General features: G+C 41.8%; 1 protein-coding gene across 2 annotated transcripts in view; it reads right to left on the reverse strand.

Annotated features, from left to right (window-relative positions):
* Positions 1-15,861, reverse strand: part of Tsg101 (tumor susceptibility 101) — a 32,999-nt gene that overhangs the window by 14,884 nt on the left and 2,254 nt on the right. For both annotated transcript variants that reach the window (XM_036203270.1, XM_036203262.1), the window contains exons 2-5: positions 11,350-11,434; positions 6,822-6,887; positions 4,742-4,905; positions 2,374-2,500 (exon numbers count right to left, since the gene is read on the reverse strand). In XM_036203270.1, coding sequence (XP_036059163.1) covers positions 2,374-2,500; positions 4,742-4,905; positions 6,822-6,887; positions 11,350-11,434 — 442 coding nt within the window. The remainder of the gene's footprint in view (positions 1-2,373; positions 2,501-4,741; positions 4,906-6,821; positions 6,888-11,349; positions 11,435-15,861) is intronic.

The raw sequence follows: 15,861 nt of genomic DNA on the forward strand, positions 1-15,861 counted from the left end.
AGCAGGAAGCATAGTTGACATTTATGAGTATCTCTTAGAAAAGACGATTCCACTGTTAAGTATTAGCAACACACAAGGTCAATATCACTCACTTCCATGCTAGTTTTTCCAATGTACAAACCAATATCTCAGAGTAGTAATTTCTTCATAATTATAAGCAATTTTCCTTTTCTTAAAAACTGGTTACTTCAAGGCCTGGAGAGATGGCTCCATGTGTGTACACACACACACACACACACACACACACACACACACACACACACATACACACACACACACAGTTTGAGGGGCTAGAAAAATGGCTCAGTGTTAAAAGCAAGTACTGCTCTTATAGAGAACCCGAGTCCTACTCTTAGTACCCACACTGGACAGCTCACAAGTGACTGTAACTCCAGTTACAGGGGATCTGATACCTCTGACCTTCTTAGACACCTGCTCTCATGTACACATAAACACACGAACAGAGAATTAAAATAAATCTTTTTAAAAAATAAAGTTTGGATATAACGTTGGCTTTAAATTTAAGTGTCTGAGTGTCTTGCCTGCAATTACTTATGTGTCCCATATGCATGCCTGGTGCCTGCAAGGTCAGAAGAAGGCATTGGATCTCCCAGAAGTAGAATTATAGATACTTGTAAACTTCCATGTGGGTCCTCTGCAAGAGCAACAGTATTCTTAAGTGCTGGGCTGTCTCTCTGGTCCCATAATGCTGACTGTTTAAAGACTCGGTGCCTCTATGCTGCCCAGACAGGTACTGAACTCCTAGGCTCACACAATTCTCTTGGCTAAACCTCCAAAGTCTTTGGTACTACAGGCACACATTATTTACTTGGGTTTTTTGTTTTGGTTTGGTTTTGGTTTTTGGAGACAGGGTTTCTCTGTGTAGCTTTGGTGCCCGTCCTGGACCTCACTCTGTAGACCAGGCTGGCCTTGAACTCACAGAGATCCACCTGGCTCTGCCTCCCAAGTGCTGGGATTAAAGGTGTGCACCACAGCCGCCTGGCTATTTACTTGTTTTTTGTTTTGTTTTGTTTTTTTAAACAATGTCTCGTGACATGAATCATTATTTAAAAATTACCCTGAAAGAGATAAAAAATGTTCTAAGCAATTTCCCAACTATTAAATATTTATTCACATATGTACCAAAGCCTCTTGGCTATTACTTAGGATGTGTATGGGCACAATCCAGACCTTTGTTTATAGCCATACTTGATGAAAATGATGGGTATTACCTAAATGTCTAAAATGTTATTAAAACTGGACTAGATGGACAATACAGTGGTCTCTTAGTGGTTTACTTAAACTAGCTCTTCAGTGCTTGCTGAGACAGTGAGCGCAAAACTTGACTGCAACACTGACTAGTGTGGTTTCCTTCTCAAATACTGTACTTCCAAAACCAATGTGAAATTGAAAGAAATACAGAAACGTTCCCTCTGTCTTAAGTGGTAACTAAATCTGAGCAAATAAATGAGGGGATCAGACTAGAAAATATTTGGTACTTGAAACTTAAAACAGTCAATAGGACTTACTAAGACAAAAACAATCACTAACATCCTTAACAGAGGAAGCACTGTCCTAAAGCCAAGCTTATTCTGGGAAGGACAGGAAGAGTCACTTCTTTTACATTCCCATTCTGCCCATGGATCAAGATACTCTTTAGGAAAAATGGATTAAAAACAAGAGAATGAATGACTTTAGGTAATGGAGATAAAGCTCAGTCTTCAAAGAGAAGTTTGTCAGACTCACAGCTTAAAACACCATAAAAATAGTACAAAACAAAAATGTCCAAACAAGTAAGTACAACCAACTCCCAATTACCCAGGATGATTCTGAAGTAGCAGACGGGGACAGAGCTGTCCTGGGGGCAGACCAGTACTGTCCCCAAGCCCTCATCCTTCCAACAAGGTAGTCACAAATTGGCTGTACTGTAGAGAAGCACCCCAGAGCTAGATGTCCAATTGTGTATACCCAGAACAGCTCAAGGGAATGAGCTAGTTCACTGCAATTACTCTCTACAACACTGATCCTGAAGTCACAAAGGTACCTCAGGCTACCTTTCAAATTACATCTGCTTTCTAGGTAGTCAAATAAGGCTTTTCCATGGCATGCATAATTTGAAACTTCTAGCTCTATGTGGCATCTTCTCTTCCACTCCGGAATCCAGAACATCCACACTTTGATTTCTACCCACAGATAGAAGCCCAAATGCCAGTCTTTGGTAGGAACCTGTATATGCGGACATGCGGCCTCAGGATGTCTCCCAAAACTCCACTAACATGACAAGCTAAAAACCAAAGTAAGATTATTTCAAGAGTTTTACAAGGCTTCATTTTGTTTCTGCAAATTTTAAAATGAGCTCTTAGTTGTACTTACTATTTGGTGGCCCTGTTGCTGTGTATGGTGGGTAGGATGCAGAAACAGTGGGACGGGAGAACACTGGAGGCTCCTCTCCAAATATCACAATCATGATCTGAATAAGCTCCAGCAACTCTGACCGTGGCTAAAAAAAAGGGGGGGGGGGGGCAAGAAATTATGTCAGCTATAATTATTTCTCAACAAACAGAAGAGTTTGGCATTTTTTTCTGTAGTTGTTGCTGTTGTGAGTTTTAACTCAGTCAGACACTCTTGATTCTCTTGGCTTTTTATTATTAGACGTGTGCACAAGCACATGCACCAGTGTGTGCAGAGCTCCGAAGACAACTCTGCAGTCAGTTCTCTGTTCCACCTTTTTTTAAACTTTTTAATTTTATAATTTAATTTTACATATCAGCCATGGATTCCCCTGTCCTCCCTCCTCCCACCACCTTCAGCCCACCCCCCATTCCCATGTCCTCCAGGGCAAGGACTCCCCTGGGGATTCAGCTCAGCCTGGTAGATTCAGTTGAGGCAGGTCCAGTCCCCTCCTCCCTTCTCCCAGGCTGAGCAAAGTGTCCCTGCATAGGCCCCAGGTTCCAAACAGCCAGTTTCTGCTTCCATTTTAATGGCGATCAAACTCATGTCAGCAGGCTTGTGTGGCTGGCCCCAGCAATTTTCCTGAATACACCAATGTTCACACCAGACAACAGGTTACACGAGAACACAGAAACACCTTTGTATCTTCTTCACCCACAGCTCTCTTTTTTGGTGTAGTGATCACTTGTGAAAAAGTACAGAGCAGGTATAAGCCTTCCAGAAACAGCAACCAGTGAGGATCACCTCAATACATGGACTGGGCCAGCTCAAGGCCAGGCTCTCACAAGCTCATTCTCTCAGAGTTCTCCCTCTCAAGATAGATGTGATGGTTAACTCTGGTTGTCACTTGGCTGGATCTGGCATCAAATAACAGAGAAGGCCCTCCCCGAACAGGCAGAAGCTTCTCATGTCAACCCAGCTACAAAAAGGTCAGAGAGTGAGGCAGCACTGCTTTCCCTACCGTCTTCCACTTCTTGCTTGTGACTGCACCTATGTATCTACCCCACTGCCACCACTGCGGCCGCTACCTTTTCTGACACTGGAACCCAGCTTCTTTGGCTTCCCACTGCAGACTGACAACTACTGGATTGCCACGACTGGGACTGCTGAAGTGTCCATCCTCATGGACTGACCCAACACCACCACACAAACCAATCCCATGAGTGGGGCTCTCCTTTGTGGGGCTGGAGAGGCGGCTCAGAGGTGGCTCAGCAGTTAAGAGCACCCGTTACTCTTGCAGAGAACCTGGGTTCAGTTCCTAGCACCTACATGGTGGCTCACAACTAACTGCAATACCAGTTTCATGGGATCTGAGGCCCTCTTCTGGCTTCCACAGGGACCAGGCACACATGTGGTGCATATACACACCAAGGCAAAACATTTATATACAAAAAATAAAAATAAATCGTAAAAATAACCCTTCTTTTGTAAGATACTCATTGTATTGGTTTTGTTCCTTTAGAGAACACCAACACAATATAGGCTTCTGGGTTATTTGTGGTACAAATGCCGCTCTGCCAGTTACACTATCAGCGGCAAAACACAAGCTGTTATCCTTGACAGCAATTCTTTGAAGAATAAGTGCACCTTTTTTTTTTTTTTTTTTTTTTTTTTTGCTTTTTGAGACAGGATTTCTCTGTGTAGTTTTGGACCCTGTCCTGGATCTCACTCTGTAGACCAGGCTGGCCTGGAACTCACAGAGAATTCCTACCTCTGCCTCCTGAGTGCTGGGATTAAAGGCGTGTGCCACCACCACCCAGCAGTGTACCTATTTTTAAAAATGATATTCTACTTCTGAACTTTGTTAGATTCTGTTACAGAACCTTTTTAGCTGGTTATTATTACAGCTCATGTCTGTCATCTTATGACTTAAACTGAGGCAGAATGAATCTACAAATTTGAGGCCAGCCTGGATTACAAACAAAACAAAAAAACCCAACTACCAGGCCAGGCGGTGGTGGCGCATGCTTTTAATCCCAGTACTCGGGAGGAAGAGCCAGGCGGATCTCTGTGAGTTCGAGGCCAGCCTAGTCTACAGAGAGAGATCCAGGACAGACACCAAAACTACACAGAAAAACCCTGTCTCAAACAAACAAACAAACACCCAACCACCAATGAAAACCAAACAAAGGAATAAACAAGAGCCTTTTCTCAGTGCCTCAGTTCAGGGCTAGTCTACTCACTGTCTAACTTACCTACTGTCCTGGATCTTCCCTGAGTGTAAACTGAAGACAGACGCCAGTAAGCAGAACAGACATGTAAGCACTTCCAAGAATCACATAATACTTACATGTTTCCAGTCATGTAGATAAGGTAGGTAGATTTTCCCATTTGCATCCACATGCTTTCCTGTTTTAATAGTCATTGAACTAGTAGGCTTAACAAAACAGATAGGGGGATTATATGGGTATGTGTCCAGCAGCCACAGGCATATTGGAATATTATATGTATTACCTGAGAGAGAAGAAGAAACCTCAATTACTCTTTTATCATTTTATAGAGAGTATAATATATGAGGTTGAGAGCAACAAACACCATTACTACTATCACCAATGGCGTTATTTATCTTTTAAAATTTAAGATGCTGCTTAGAGCTTTCTTTGGTTTGCAAGTCACACCTGGAAGGTAAAAGCGCTGACTACTTATTGCTGGACAAGGTTCTTTTGACTCAACTTCTGCTGCTTTACTCTTATCATTCTGCTAAAAACCCTTGCTGGAAAAGAAGGAAGCCAGTCTCTATCCTCCAACGGTCAGCAGATGCTTTGATGTGTCTTCTACCAGACCCATGTTTAGGGCAGTCTCAGTGGTAATTGACTGATTGATTAATCAATCAGAATCAGTGTTGTTACTCTCTCTTCTTGGTTATGAAATAGAATCCCAGCTGAGAAATTTGACTACTTGTAGTCAAATGGAGGATCTCAAAGGATGCAATGGTCACCACATTAAACAGACCAGTCTTTATTGCGCTCAAATGTTCTAGGCAACCATTTCAGAACTGAAGGAACCTACACGTGCTTCACCTTTACAAAGTCTCAGCACACAGAAATATGTAAGTAGGTTTCATCTGAAGAAATCAGATGCTAGTAGAGCTTCTGATTTTTTTCTCAGCCCTGAGACACACCTACAATGTGTAACTCTAATACATAAAGCCTTAGGTTTATTACCAACATCCAGAATTCCCTGCTTTTTGGGGGGAAATAAATCTCTACAGTAACTTGGACCTGTATGCTATGACCCATGAAGAATGGTTGAGGAAAAAAAGCAGGCTTACTTGAGATAAAATCAATATTCATACATACTTCCACAACCTGCATCCCTCACCAGATCTCATTCCCCAGTGCAATGGTGAAGTTAGTAATTAAGCTTATGTTCACCACAGATGCTCTCAGTTAACTGTTTTTCCCCTAGGACCATGTCAGCCACAAATGACTGACAAGTGTCATTCATTATCCCTGTGATCTTCCTATGTGCCCTTCTCCTTTTTAATCTCATAGCACAGCAATCATAAAACTGCTGTGTAATGTTCCCCACAGGATCATATCCTAAACTCTCATTTCCCAGATGATGGCAATATTCTGGGGCCTAGGTCACAGAACTAGGTCATTAGGGGAGGGCCTTTGAAGGCTGTACTGGCCTCTGCCCCAAGCCCCTCTGGGGACATATATGTCCTAGCTAGCCACAAAGAATAAACAAACACAACTGTCCCAAAGCAGATTAGGCTTTTAGGAAACTGAATGCTCACTCATCATTTAATACTTAGCAGAGAGTTGACTGATTAACAGAGACTAGTCATCCAAATGCATCATTACCAACCAATAGTATAACCATAAATAACAGGTGCCTTTTACTGTTTGCTTAGTACATACCAGGCTGCGTGACAAGCCTTATATGTATCACTTCCATGAACGGTCAGTACTTGAGCTAGGTACTATTCCCCAAATGCTGTGAATGTCCATGGTCACAAAATTCAGATTGCACAGTAGGAAGTCAAATCTGTCTCAACTTGAAAGCACCACCTTACCGATACACAGTACAGCTTCCCGTGGTCAGAAAGGTGTGAATGAATGGTGAGAGAGGCTGAGCTAACAGACACCTAAGACCCCTCAACAGTGCTACGATTCCAGGAAACATCAAGTTCCATCTGTATTGTGAGGCACTTGTTTGTTGTTATATCTTGACACAGAAGTTAAAACAAAACAAAACAAAACTGTGAAGTGGTGTTGCTAAATAAAGTTGAATTAGAACTGAAGTTAAAAACCTATTTTGTCAAGAAGGCCATTAGAAAGTAAACTCAATGTACTTTTAATTCCTTGGCAGCATGTTCTTATCAGTAGATACATCTACCATGAAAACATAAATGTGTTCTTTACCTCTGTAACGCACAGGAATTGTTCCAGTGAGGTTCACCAGCTCCCTGGAACTGCCGTCATTAAAAACTGAAAAGGGAAAAACAAAATGTAATCACGAGCATTTTTGTAGAGATCATCATGTAGGTTACTCTTTCAGAAGCACCAGTTAACTATGGAAGGAGGTTAACTTGTCATGTTCAGTAATAAAACTCCTTCATTGACTCACTTATGTAAAAAGCTTAGGGTTACTTGTAAAACTGGATCTGAGGGCTGCATTCCCAAATACGAGCTTTTGGTGATTCTAAGCACATTTAAAAGTCACTATGAAGAGCCAGGCAGTGATGGTGCATGCCTTTTAATCCCAGCACTTAGGAGGCAGAGGCAGGTGGATTTGAGTTGGAGGCCAGCCTGGGCTACAGAGCCAGTTCTACGACAGTAAGGGCTGCACAGAGAAACCCTGTCTTGAAAAAACAAAAACAAACAAAAAACCCACAACATTCTGAAGTTTCTGAGCTGTAGGCCTGAGATGGATACCACTGATTATGCCAAAATTATATTGCCAATAAAGTTGTTTTTAACAATCTCAAGAACAAATATATCAGTAAATAATAAAAATCACCATGTGGGGTTGGGGATTAGCTCAGTGGTAGAGCGCTTGCACGGCAAGCACAAGGCCCGGGGTTTGGTCCTCAGCTCTGAAAACAAAACAAAACAAAAAAATCACCATAAAGGCTGAGTATAATTCAATGGAGCACTTGCAGTGCCACTAAAAAGGAAGAAGTCACTGACAAATGACGCCATACTAAAAGCTAACCCCCCACTATTTCGTTTTAGAAACCCCCACTCGCTCTGGCTGGGAATGTGGCCAAGTTGGTGGAGTGCTCGCCGAGGTGCTTAAAGCCTTGGGTACCATCACCAGCACTGCATAGATTGGGCATGGTGGCACATGCCTATAATCCTAGTGCTTATAAGGTCAAGACAGGAGAATCCAAAGTTCAAGACCATCTTTATTTACACAGAAATCCTGTTATTCTCAATCCCAAGGTGGAATCAAAATACAGTATTGAAAATATAGGTGTCTCAGGGCTGGAGAGATGGCTCAGTGGTTAAGAGAACTGGCTGTTCTTCCAGAGGTCCTGAGTTCAATTCCCAGCAACCACATGGTGGCTCACAACCCTCTGTAATGAGATCTGGTGCCCTCTTCTGGTGTGCAGGCAGAACACTGTATGCATAATAAATAAAATCTTTTAAAAAAAAGAAAAAGAAAAAAAAATAGAGGTGTCTCTACAGTTAAATACAGACATGTTCTTTCAACATGCATTTCTATTTTATGTGTGTTTTGCTTGCAATGTATTTAAGTGGACCGTGTTCTCACGGATGACAGAAAAGAGCATTGGATCCCCTGGAACTAGAGTTACAGGCTGTTGTGAACTTCCATGCAAATGCTAGGAATTAGATAAGAGTCCTCTGGAAGAGCAGTACGTGCTCCTAACTGCTGGGCCATCTCTCCAACCCACGTACCACATTTTCCTTTTTCTTTGGTTTATTTTTGTGAGCCCTGGCTGTCCTGGAATTCACTGTGTAGATGAGGCTGGCCTCGAATTCACAGAGATCTGCCTGCTTCCCTAGTGCTGGGATTAAAGGCATGGTCTGCCACCACCCAGCTCTTTTTTCAAAAGAAAGAAAAGAATCTTTATTTTATGTGTATGGGTGTTTTGCCTACACATATGTCTGTGTTACGTGCATGCTTGGAGTCAACGAAGGCCAGAAAAGGGTGGCAGATTATTTGGAACTGGAGTCACAGACAGTTGTAAGCTGCTGTGTGGGTGCTGGGAATGGAAATGAACCTGGGAGCCTTTTCTATCTTTTGCATAATTTGTGTTAAATGCTTTATTTCTAACAATTGTTTGGAAAGAACACTATCACACAGGGCAAAGGCTATAATGTGGATCTGTAGAAGGGTACAAGGTCCATGTTGTTAAACATGCAGGCTTTTTTCTTTAACAGAAGAAAGCAGCACTTGTTTACATGGTAGACCGGAATGGATACTGTTTGATGACCTGGTGATCTGATTAGTCTGTGGAGCCAGTTCTCACCCAAGTCCCCTAGAATTCTGAGCAGTTTCTCAGTCACTAGAACTCAACTTAATGAAAGAGGTCCCATGCACTTTACAAAATAGTTTGCTATTATGCTCATTACAAACCCTTCTTCCCTAGGCCCTTGTCCTGAGCACTGTTTCTCAGTCAACAGAACCCATTCTTGTGGAAGAGGTCATAGGTGCTCTGCAAAAGACAAGTACTTTGCAAGGGAGTTTAGATGTAGTCATTCCTTAAGCTTTGTCTTGATAATCGTCATGAAGAAACTTTTTTCCAAAGTTTTACTGTATTTAAATATGTAAAAAATAAAACCCTTGGCATCAGACTCAAGAAGTCTGAATCAGCCTGGCTAAGTAGTGCTGAACCAACTTTCATTTTTGCCTCTCCACAGAACAATTTGCTGCCAGCTGTGAGGCTTATAGGGACACCCACATGGATTCAATATGAAACACCCTTCAAAGGCTCTTGTGTTGAAATCTTGGTTGCCTACTGATGGGCTTTGGAGAGGTGACTGGACACTGAAACCAGTCTCAGCAGTGAATCCATTTACCAAAATGTTCATAGTAATGGCATTCCTAGAAGGCAATGGACTGAGCTGGAATCTCTCTCTCTTTTCCTTTGCTCCCTTGCTTTATCGGGTGAGCAGCTTTCCTCCACCATATCCTTCTGCCATGACGCTTGGTTCCACCTCAGTCCCACAGCAATGGAGTCAAAAGATCACTGACTAAAGTTTGAGCCCGAGCCACAGCCTCTTTCCTCTTTTAAGTTGCTTGACTTTCCCAGATAATCCCAGTGCGAAAGGCTGACACATGCTACAACAAACAAGATAGCACACAAAACTACACTGGCAGCTCCAGGTCTTCTGCTGACAATTGTCTAATTTTGTGCATTTTAAAGTTAGAATATGTTCTTGGGCAGAATGACTTATTCTAGTAATTCCAGCACTTGGGGACACTGAGAGAGGAGGATCACCATGAGTTCAATGACAGCCTGAGCCATGTAGTAAGTTCCAGGACAGTTAAGGCTAGAGTTAGACCTTATCTTATAATCAAACAAAACAAAAATATTCATGGGTTGGAACATTACATTTAAGTTTAGGGTCTTGTTTACTCCAAAAGTATTCTGATAATAGTTTAGGTTGGGTTCAGTCATATAATGCCATATAAAATCTACCAGTTTTGATTAACAGTCAGTTTTAGCATATAGTAAAAACTACACCTAAATACAGGGCTTAGTGGCACATGTCTTTAATCCCAGCACTTGAGAGGCTGAGGCAGGCTGATCTCTGAGTTGGAGGTCAGAGCCTGGCCTATTGGAGCCACGTTGAAATTAATTTTGGTAACACCAGAAGTTTGGTTAAGTCAATGCAAAAAAGGGATAGAAATAAGGCAGACTGAAATGAAGGAGCTTGTCCTGGGTTTGAGAGGGGGCTTCACTGTTCACCCTGTTACCTCCTACCTCTCCAGAGGACTTACTGTTTTCAAAGCCCTGCAATGAGTGTAGTTTACAAAGTCTCCGTGACAAAATCCAGTTTTCTGCCCCCAGAAGCATTCCATGAGGACAGAAAGACTGCTATATTTAAAAACAAAAAACAAAGCTCCAGCTGGGCCATTAAGTGGAGGCCAACCTGGGCTACAGAGTGAGTTCCAGGAAAGGAGCAAAGCTACATAGAGAAACCCTGTCTCGAAAAACAGTGCTCAGGACAAGGGCTTAGGAAGGAAGGGTTTGTAATTTTAAAAAAAAAAAAAAAAAAGTTTTGTTTGATTTTAAGATAAAGTCTAACTCTAGCCTGGAACTTACTACATGGCTCAGGCTGTCATTGAACTCATGGTGATCCTCCTGTTACACATTTATTTTGTCTCAGTATAAAGACAAATTGGCACCTAAACTAAAGACCATAACAAAAAATCCCACCACCCCCCCTGTATTCTGGAAAAGAAAAAAACAAAAAACAAACCAACCTCTGGAAAATAAACTAAATTACCTTTACAATTCCCGGCTGGAGGTACACATGCTCATACAAGGCTCTGGTTTTGTACAGAAAAACAAATATCCCCCAAGCCTAAACTTGTATCAAAGTAATGCCGCCGCCTCCCCCCTCCCCCTTGTTCGAGACAGGGTTTCTCTGTGTAGCTTTGGTGCCTGTCCTGCCTGGATCTCACTCTGTAGACCAGGCTGGCCTCAAACTCACAAGAGATCTGCCTGGCTCTGCCTCCCGAGTGCTGGGATTAAAGGCGTGTGCCACCACTGCCCGGCTTCAAAGTAATGCTTTTTAAGACTTGGAAGCACTCAACAGACCCTTACTTATATTCTCCTGTTTCCTGACAGTTTTGTTAGTTCATCCCTTCAATTGGATACCCAACAAACTGAAAAGAAAAACAAGAACATTGTAGCTCTTAACACAAGAAACAAACTCAAACACAGTGATGGATGTTCTCGGTGCATAAACTTACCATACGAATCCAATACAGGTTTGAGATCTTTGTACATAGCAATGACATTGACAGTCTGACGGACAGTTAGATCTCTGTATTTGTACTGAAAAACAAAACAAAACAAAAAAAAACAAAGTTTACTTAAAACCAATGTGCATAACTTTACTGTTTGATTTTCTCTCTCTCTCTCTCTCTCTCTCTCTCTCTCTCTTTTTGGTTTTTTGAAACAGGGCTCTATACAGAGACCCACCTGCTTCTGCCTCCCAAGTTCTGAGATTAAAGGCCCACATAACCACCACCAAGCTCGATTTTCTTAAAATGCTATTTTCTTTGCTGCAGCCTTCTTGAATCTTCTACTCCTTATTAACATTAACCTCGGGCTCTCATCTCTTTACTGCCAGCTATGTGAACTCTTATTAGAGCTGCTCACTACTATTTCAGCACTTTTAGCGAGGTTAAAAGACCCCATCAAAAGGGCTCTGTACTTAAGAGCACTGGTTATTCTTCCAGAGAACCCACGATGAATTCCCAGCATCCACATTGCAGGTCACAACATTGTAATTCAGTCCCAAGGGAGCCAATGCCTTCTTCTGGCTTCTGTAGCTACCAGGCACAAACAAGGTGCATGGACAAAAATGCATGCATTTTAAAAAAATGTTCCTATCAAAAAAAATTTTAATGGGGTTTCCTTTTGTTGCCTAATCTGGCTTCAAAATAATGATCTGCCTCAAGTCCAAAGAAGCTGGGGAATTACAGGCTACTCAAAGACTATGCTGCATTTTTCTCTTTTAATGAAATTTTTCCCACACTTCACTCATTCTCAAAACTGTAGCATTCACTGTCAATATCCACTATGTTGCAACAAATCACTCACTGTATTGTTTCTCACCCTACTGGTCTCTCCTCAACTATAGAATGAGCTCACTAGTTTAGGCACATATGGCAGGAGCTAACTGTTCATAATATTAACCCTCACAGGTTGACAAACTCTATCCATGCAAAGCTCTTAATTGCCTTGTCTTAAAAAGCAGAAAAGCAGTCAGCTGCTGAGAATGTGACCCAGAGGTAGAGAGCTTACCCAGCATGCCTATGGTCCTGGGTTCAATTCTCTCAGTACAGGGGAAAAAAACATAAATAAAAAGCAATCAGCTGCTGGGTGGTGGTGGTGGTGGTGGTGGCGGTGGCGGTGGCGGTGGCGGTGCACGCCTTTAATCCCAGCACTCGGGAGGCAGAGGCAGGTGGATCTCTGTGAGTTGGAGGCCAACCTGGTCTCCAAAGTGAGTTCCAGGAAAGACGCAAAGCAATCAGCTATTCCAACAGAGACTCTAATAACAAGCAGAAAGCAAAGCATCAGTATGGCATGGTTCTTTATTGCTAAATTATATTAATCATATGGACAGCCCACATTTAACCTAGTGTTCAGCTGATAGTGACAGCCTCATCTCCTTTTTAACTCATGGAACTTGTCTGTTGCAAACCTGTCCATCTGACCTATCAAAGGCCCCATTATTTGTAACTGGCTGCTCATATCATTCTCTTGGTATATTTTAACATACATGATCCTTTGAATTAGTTTTTGGATCTAAAACTTGTGATAGTCAAGATTTTTATGTTCTTTATCTCCTCTCTTTAGCGAGTCCATTGCAGAGATGGTTGGTCATGCTTCTTCACTGGGAAGAAACATGTGTCTGGGTATTCTTGTGGTGTCAGCAATCACTGTTTAATGTCTAGAATGATTCTCTTTAATCCTACTGCAATTTTGGACATTCTACCATGGAGACAGTGAGATGTGACCAGATATGGATATGTCTGAAGGCAAAGCTTGTAGGATATTTTGTGATGTGAAAAGAGGTCTCAAAGGAGCTTCTATGATTTTTGCCTCAGCAACATCAGCCTTCATCAAAACTGCTTATGAAACTCACCAATGCCTGCTATATGGTGTACCATGCCCAATTCTGTCTTCATTTTATTTATAAGTGGTATCTGACCAAATTGATTTCTTCCTCTTAAAATGTGTTCATGGGTTGGTAAGACAGCTGGCTCAGCAGGTAAAGGCCTGAAAATCTGAATCCAATCCAAGACCCCCAGGGTAGAAAGAAGGAACAGACTCCTGCAAGTTATATTCTCATGTCCATATGCTCATCATTGCAAGTGTAAGTGCACACACACACGCACACAAATATAACGAAAAAGTAAAAAGAACAAAAACAAAAACAAAACAAAAAAAACCTACTATCTTCATTTGGTTTTTAAAGTATCAAGCTTGGCTTCCTTCTCATCCTCTTTGTTGTTTCTCTCCTGCTAGTGATTATTATTGAGCCACAGGACTCACTCCTTTACCTTCTTCATCTAGTTTCACTTCTTCGGTGTTCTCTCTTGTCTTTTCAAATATGTTAAAACCCCCACATTACATATACATATATATATATATATATATATATATATATATATATATACATATATATATATATATGGCTGGCAAGATGGCTCAGTAAGTAAAGCAGCTTACTGGCCAAGCTTACTACCCATGTTTGATCCTTAGAATCCATGAAAGGAGAATACTGACTTCAGTGGCTTGTCTTTTGACCTTCAAATGCTTGCCTTGGCGTATGTGCACCAATACACAGATGTACATCTTTAAAAAAAAAAAAAAAAAGCTTTCATTCTGAACCTCTTCCATAAACACCAGACACATGTAGTAGCCCTTTCTTCAGTGATCCATGGTCAAACTCAATCCCCAAATATTTAACAGAAAATTCTAGAAATAAATAATTCATATAAGTTAAACTGAATTTTCTTTTTCTTTCTTCCTTCCTTCCTTCCTTTCTTTCTTTTTCCTCTTAAGACAGGGTTTCTCTGTGTAGCCCTGGATATTCTGAAACTTGATCTGTAGACCAGGCTGGCCTTGAACTCAGAGATCCACCTGCCTCTGCTTCCAACTTCTGGAATCAAAGGTGTACACCACCACCACCTAGCTAAATTGCATTTCTAAGTAGTATGGCATCTTGATGAAATCTCCAATCCTACTGTCCTGCCAGGAAGTGAGTCATCTCTTTATCCAGCATATCCACACTATATTATAGGCTACCCCACCTATTAGTGACTGGCAGGCCTAAGGTCAACTGTCCCAGTGCTTGTGTTCAAAGAACTATTTTACTCAATGGGCCTGAAGTTCAAGAGTAGTAATATCAGAAATTTTATTAGAATATACTGTATAACAGGTCTATCTTGTTACATTTATTATCATTAACCTCTTACTGTAATTAACTTGTAAGTTAAATTTTCTCATAGGATGCATGCATAGGAAAGAGCACAACATATACTGGTTCATTATATCTGCTTTGTCTTGGAATGTACTGCCTGTAGGGAGAGGAAGAGGGAGTACTGTGTATATCCAGTTACCATTTTGACAGCTGTGTATCTAATGAATGTTAAACTGATTGGGAACAAAACTCCTTAGCATCCTCCCAAGTTTATTCTTCTCACATCCTAACTCTTGCAGCTGTACCAAACCTTGGAAGTTATCCTTGAGCATCTCTCTCTCAATCCACAGCAAATCCCCTCAACAATACCTTCAAAATGTATCCAGAATCTTAGTGGCTTAGTGGCTAAGGGCACTTGCTCCTTTTGCAAAAGAACCAAGTTCAGTTCCCAAGACTCACACTGGGAGACTCAGAACTGCCTATAACTCCAGCTCCAGTGGATCCAACGCCTTCTTCTGGCTTCTGTGGGCATCCACATGTCCATACACATACAGACAGACAGATGTATACTCAAAAATAAATCCTTTAATAAATGTATATATACATCTACCTCCAGAATCAGACTTCTACCTTCATAGTTATATCCATGGTCTAAGCAGCAGCAGCAGGCATTGTCTCACTTCCACTCTATAGTCTCAACAGAGCACCCAAGCAGCCCCGTTACACTTTACATCAACTGGGCTGGGTGTTGTAGCTCATGCCTTTAGTCTCAGTGGCAGAGGCAGGTGGATCTGGCTAGAGCTAGAGACATGGCTTAGTGGTTAAAGGCACCTTGAGGAGGACCAGAGTTTAGTTTCTAGTACTCATGCTTAGGTGGTTCACAAATACCTGTAACTCTAGCTCCAGAGGGATCCAATACTTGTGGCCTCTGTGTGCACCTGTATTCATGTGCACATACACAAACGTATGCTTTTTTTGGGGGGCAGTGACAAGCATCTCATCTTGTAGCTTTGTCTGGCCTTGAACTCACAGAGACCTGCTATTAAAGGTGTGGGCCACTACATCTGGCTCCATATACATAATTAAAAAAAACCTTCAATTATTTCCTATCATAATCCAATCAAATGCTGAAGTCCTTACACTGGCCTGCAAGTTTCTCCAAATCTCCCGTATCACCGATACAGACTTCTGCTTCGAGACTCTGTACTTGCTTTTCCTTCTTCCTAGAATGCTCTCACCCAGACTGCTCCAAAGCTCGTTTCCTTTTACTGTCAGGTGTCCTGCTCAAACGGCACTTCTCCCCTGCTATCTGGCAGAAAACTGTAGC

This window comes from Onychomys torridus, chromosome 1, assembly GCF_903995425.1.
Source record: "Onychomys torridus chromosome 1, mOncTor1.1, whole genome shotgun sequence".
NCBI lineage: Eukaryota > Metazoa > Chordata > Mammalia > Rodentia > Cricetidae > Onychomys > Onychomys torridus.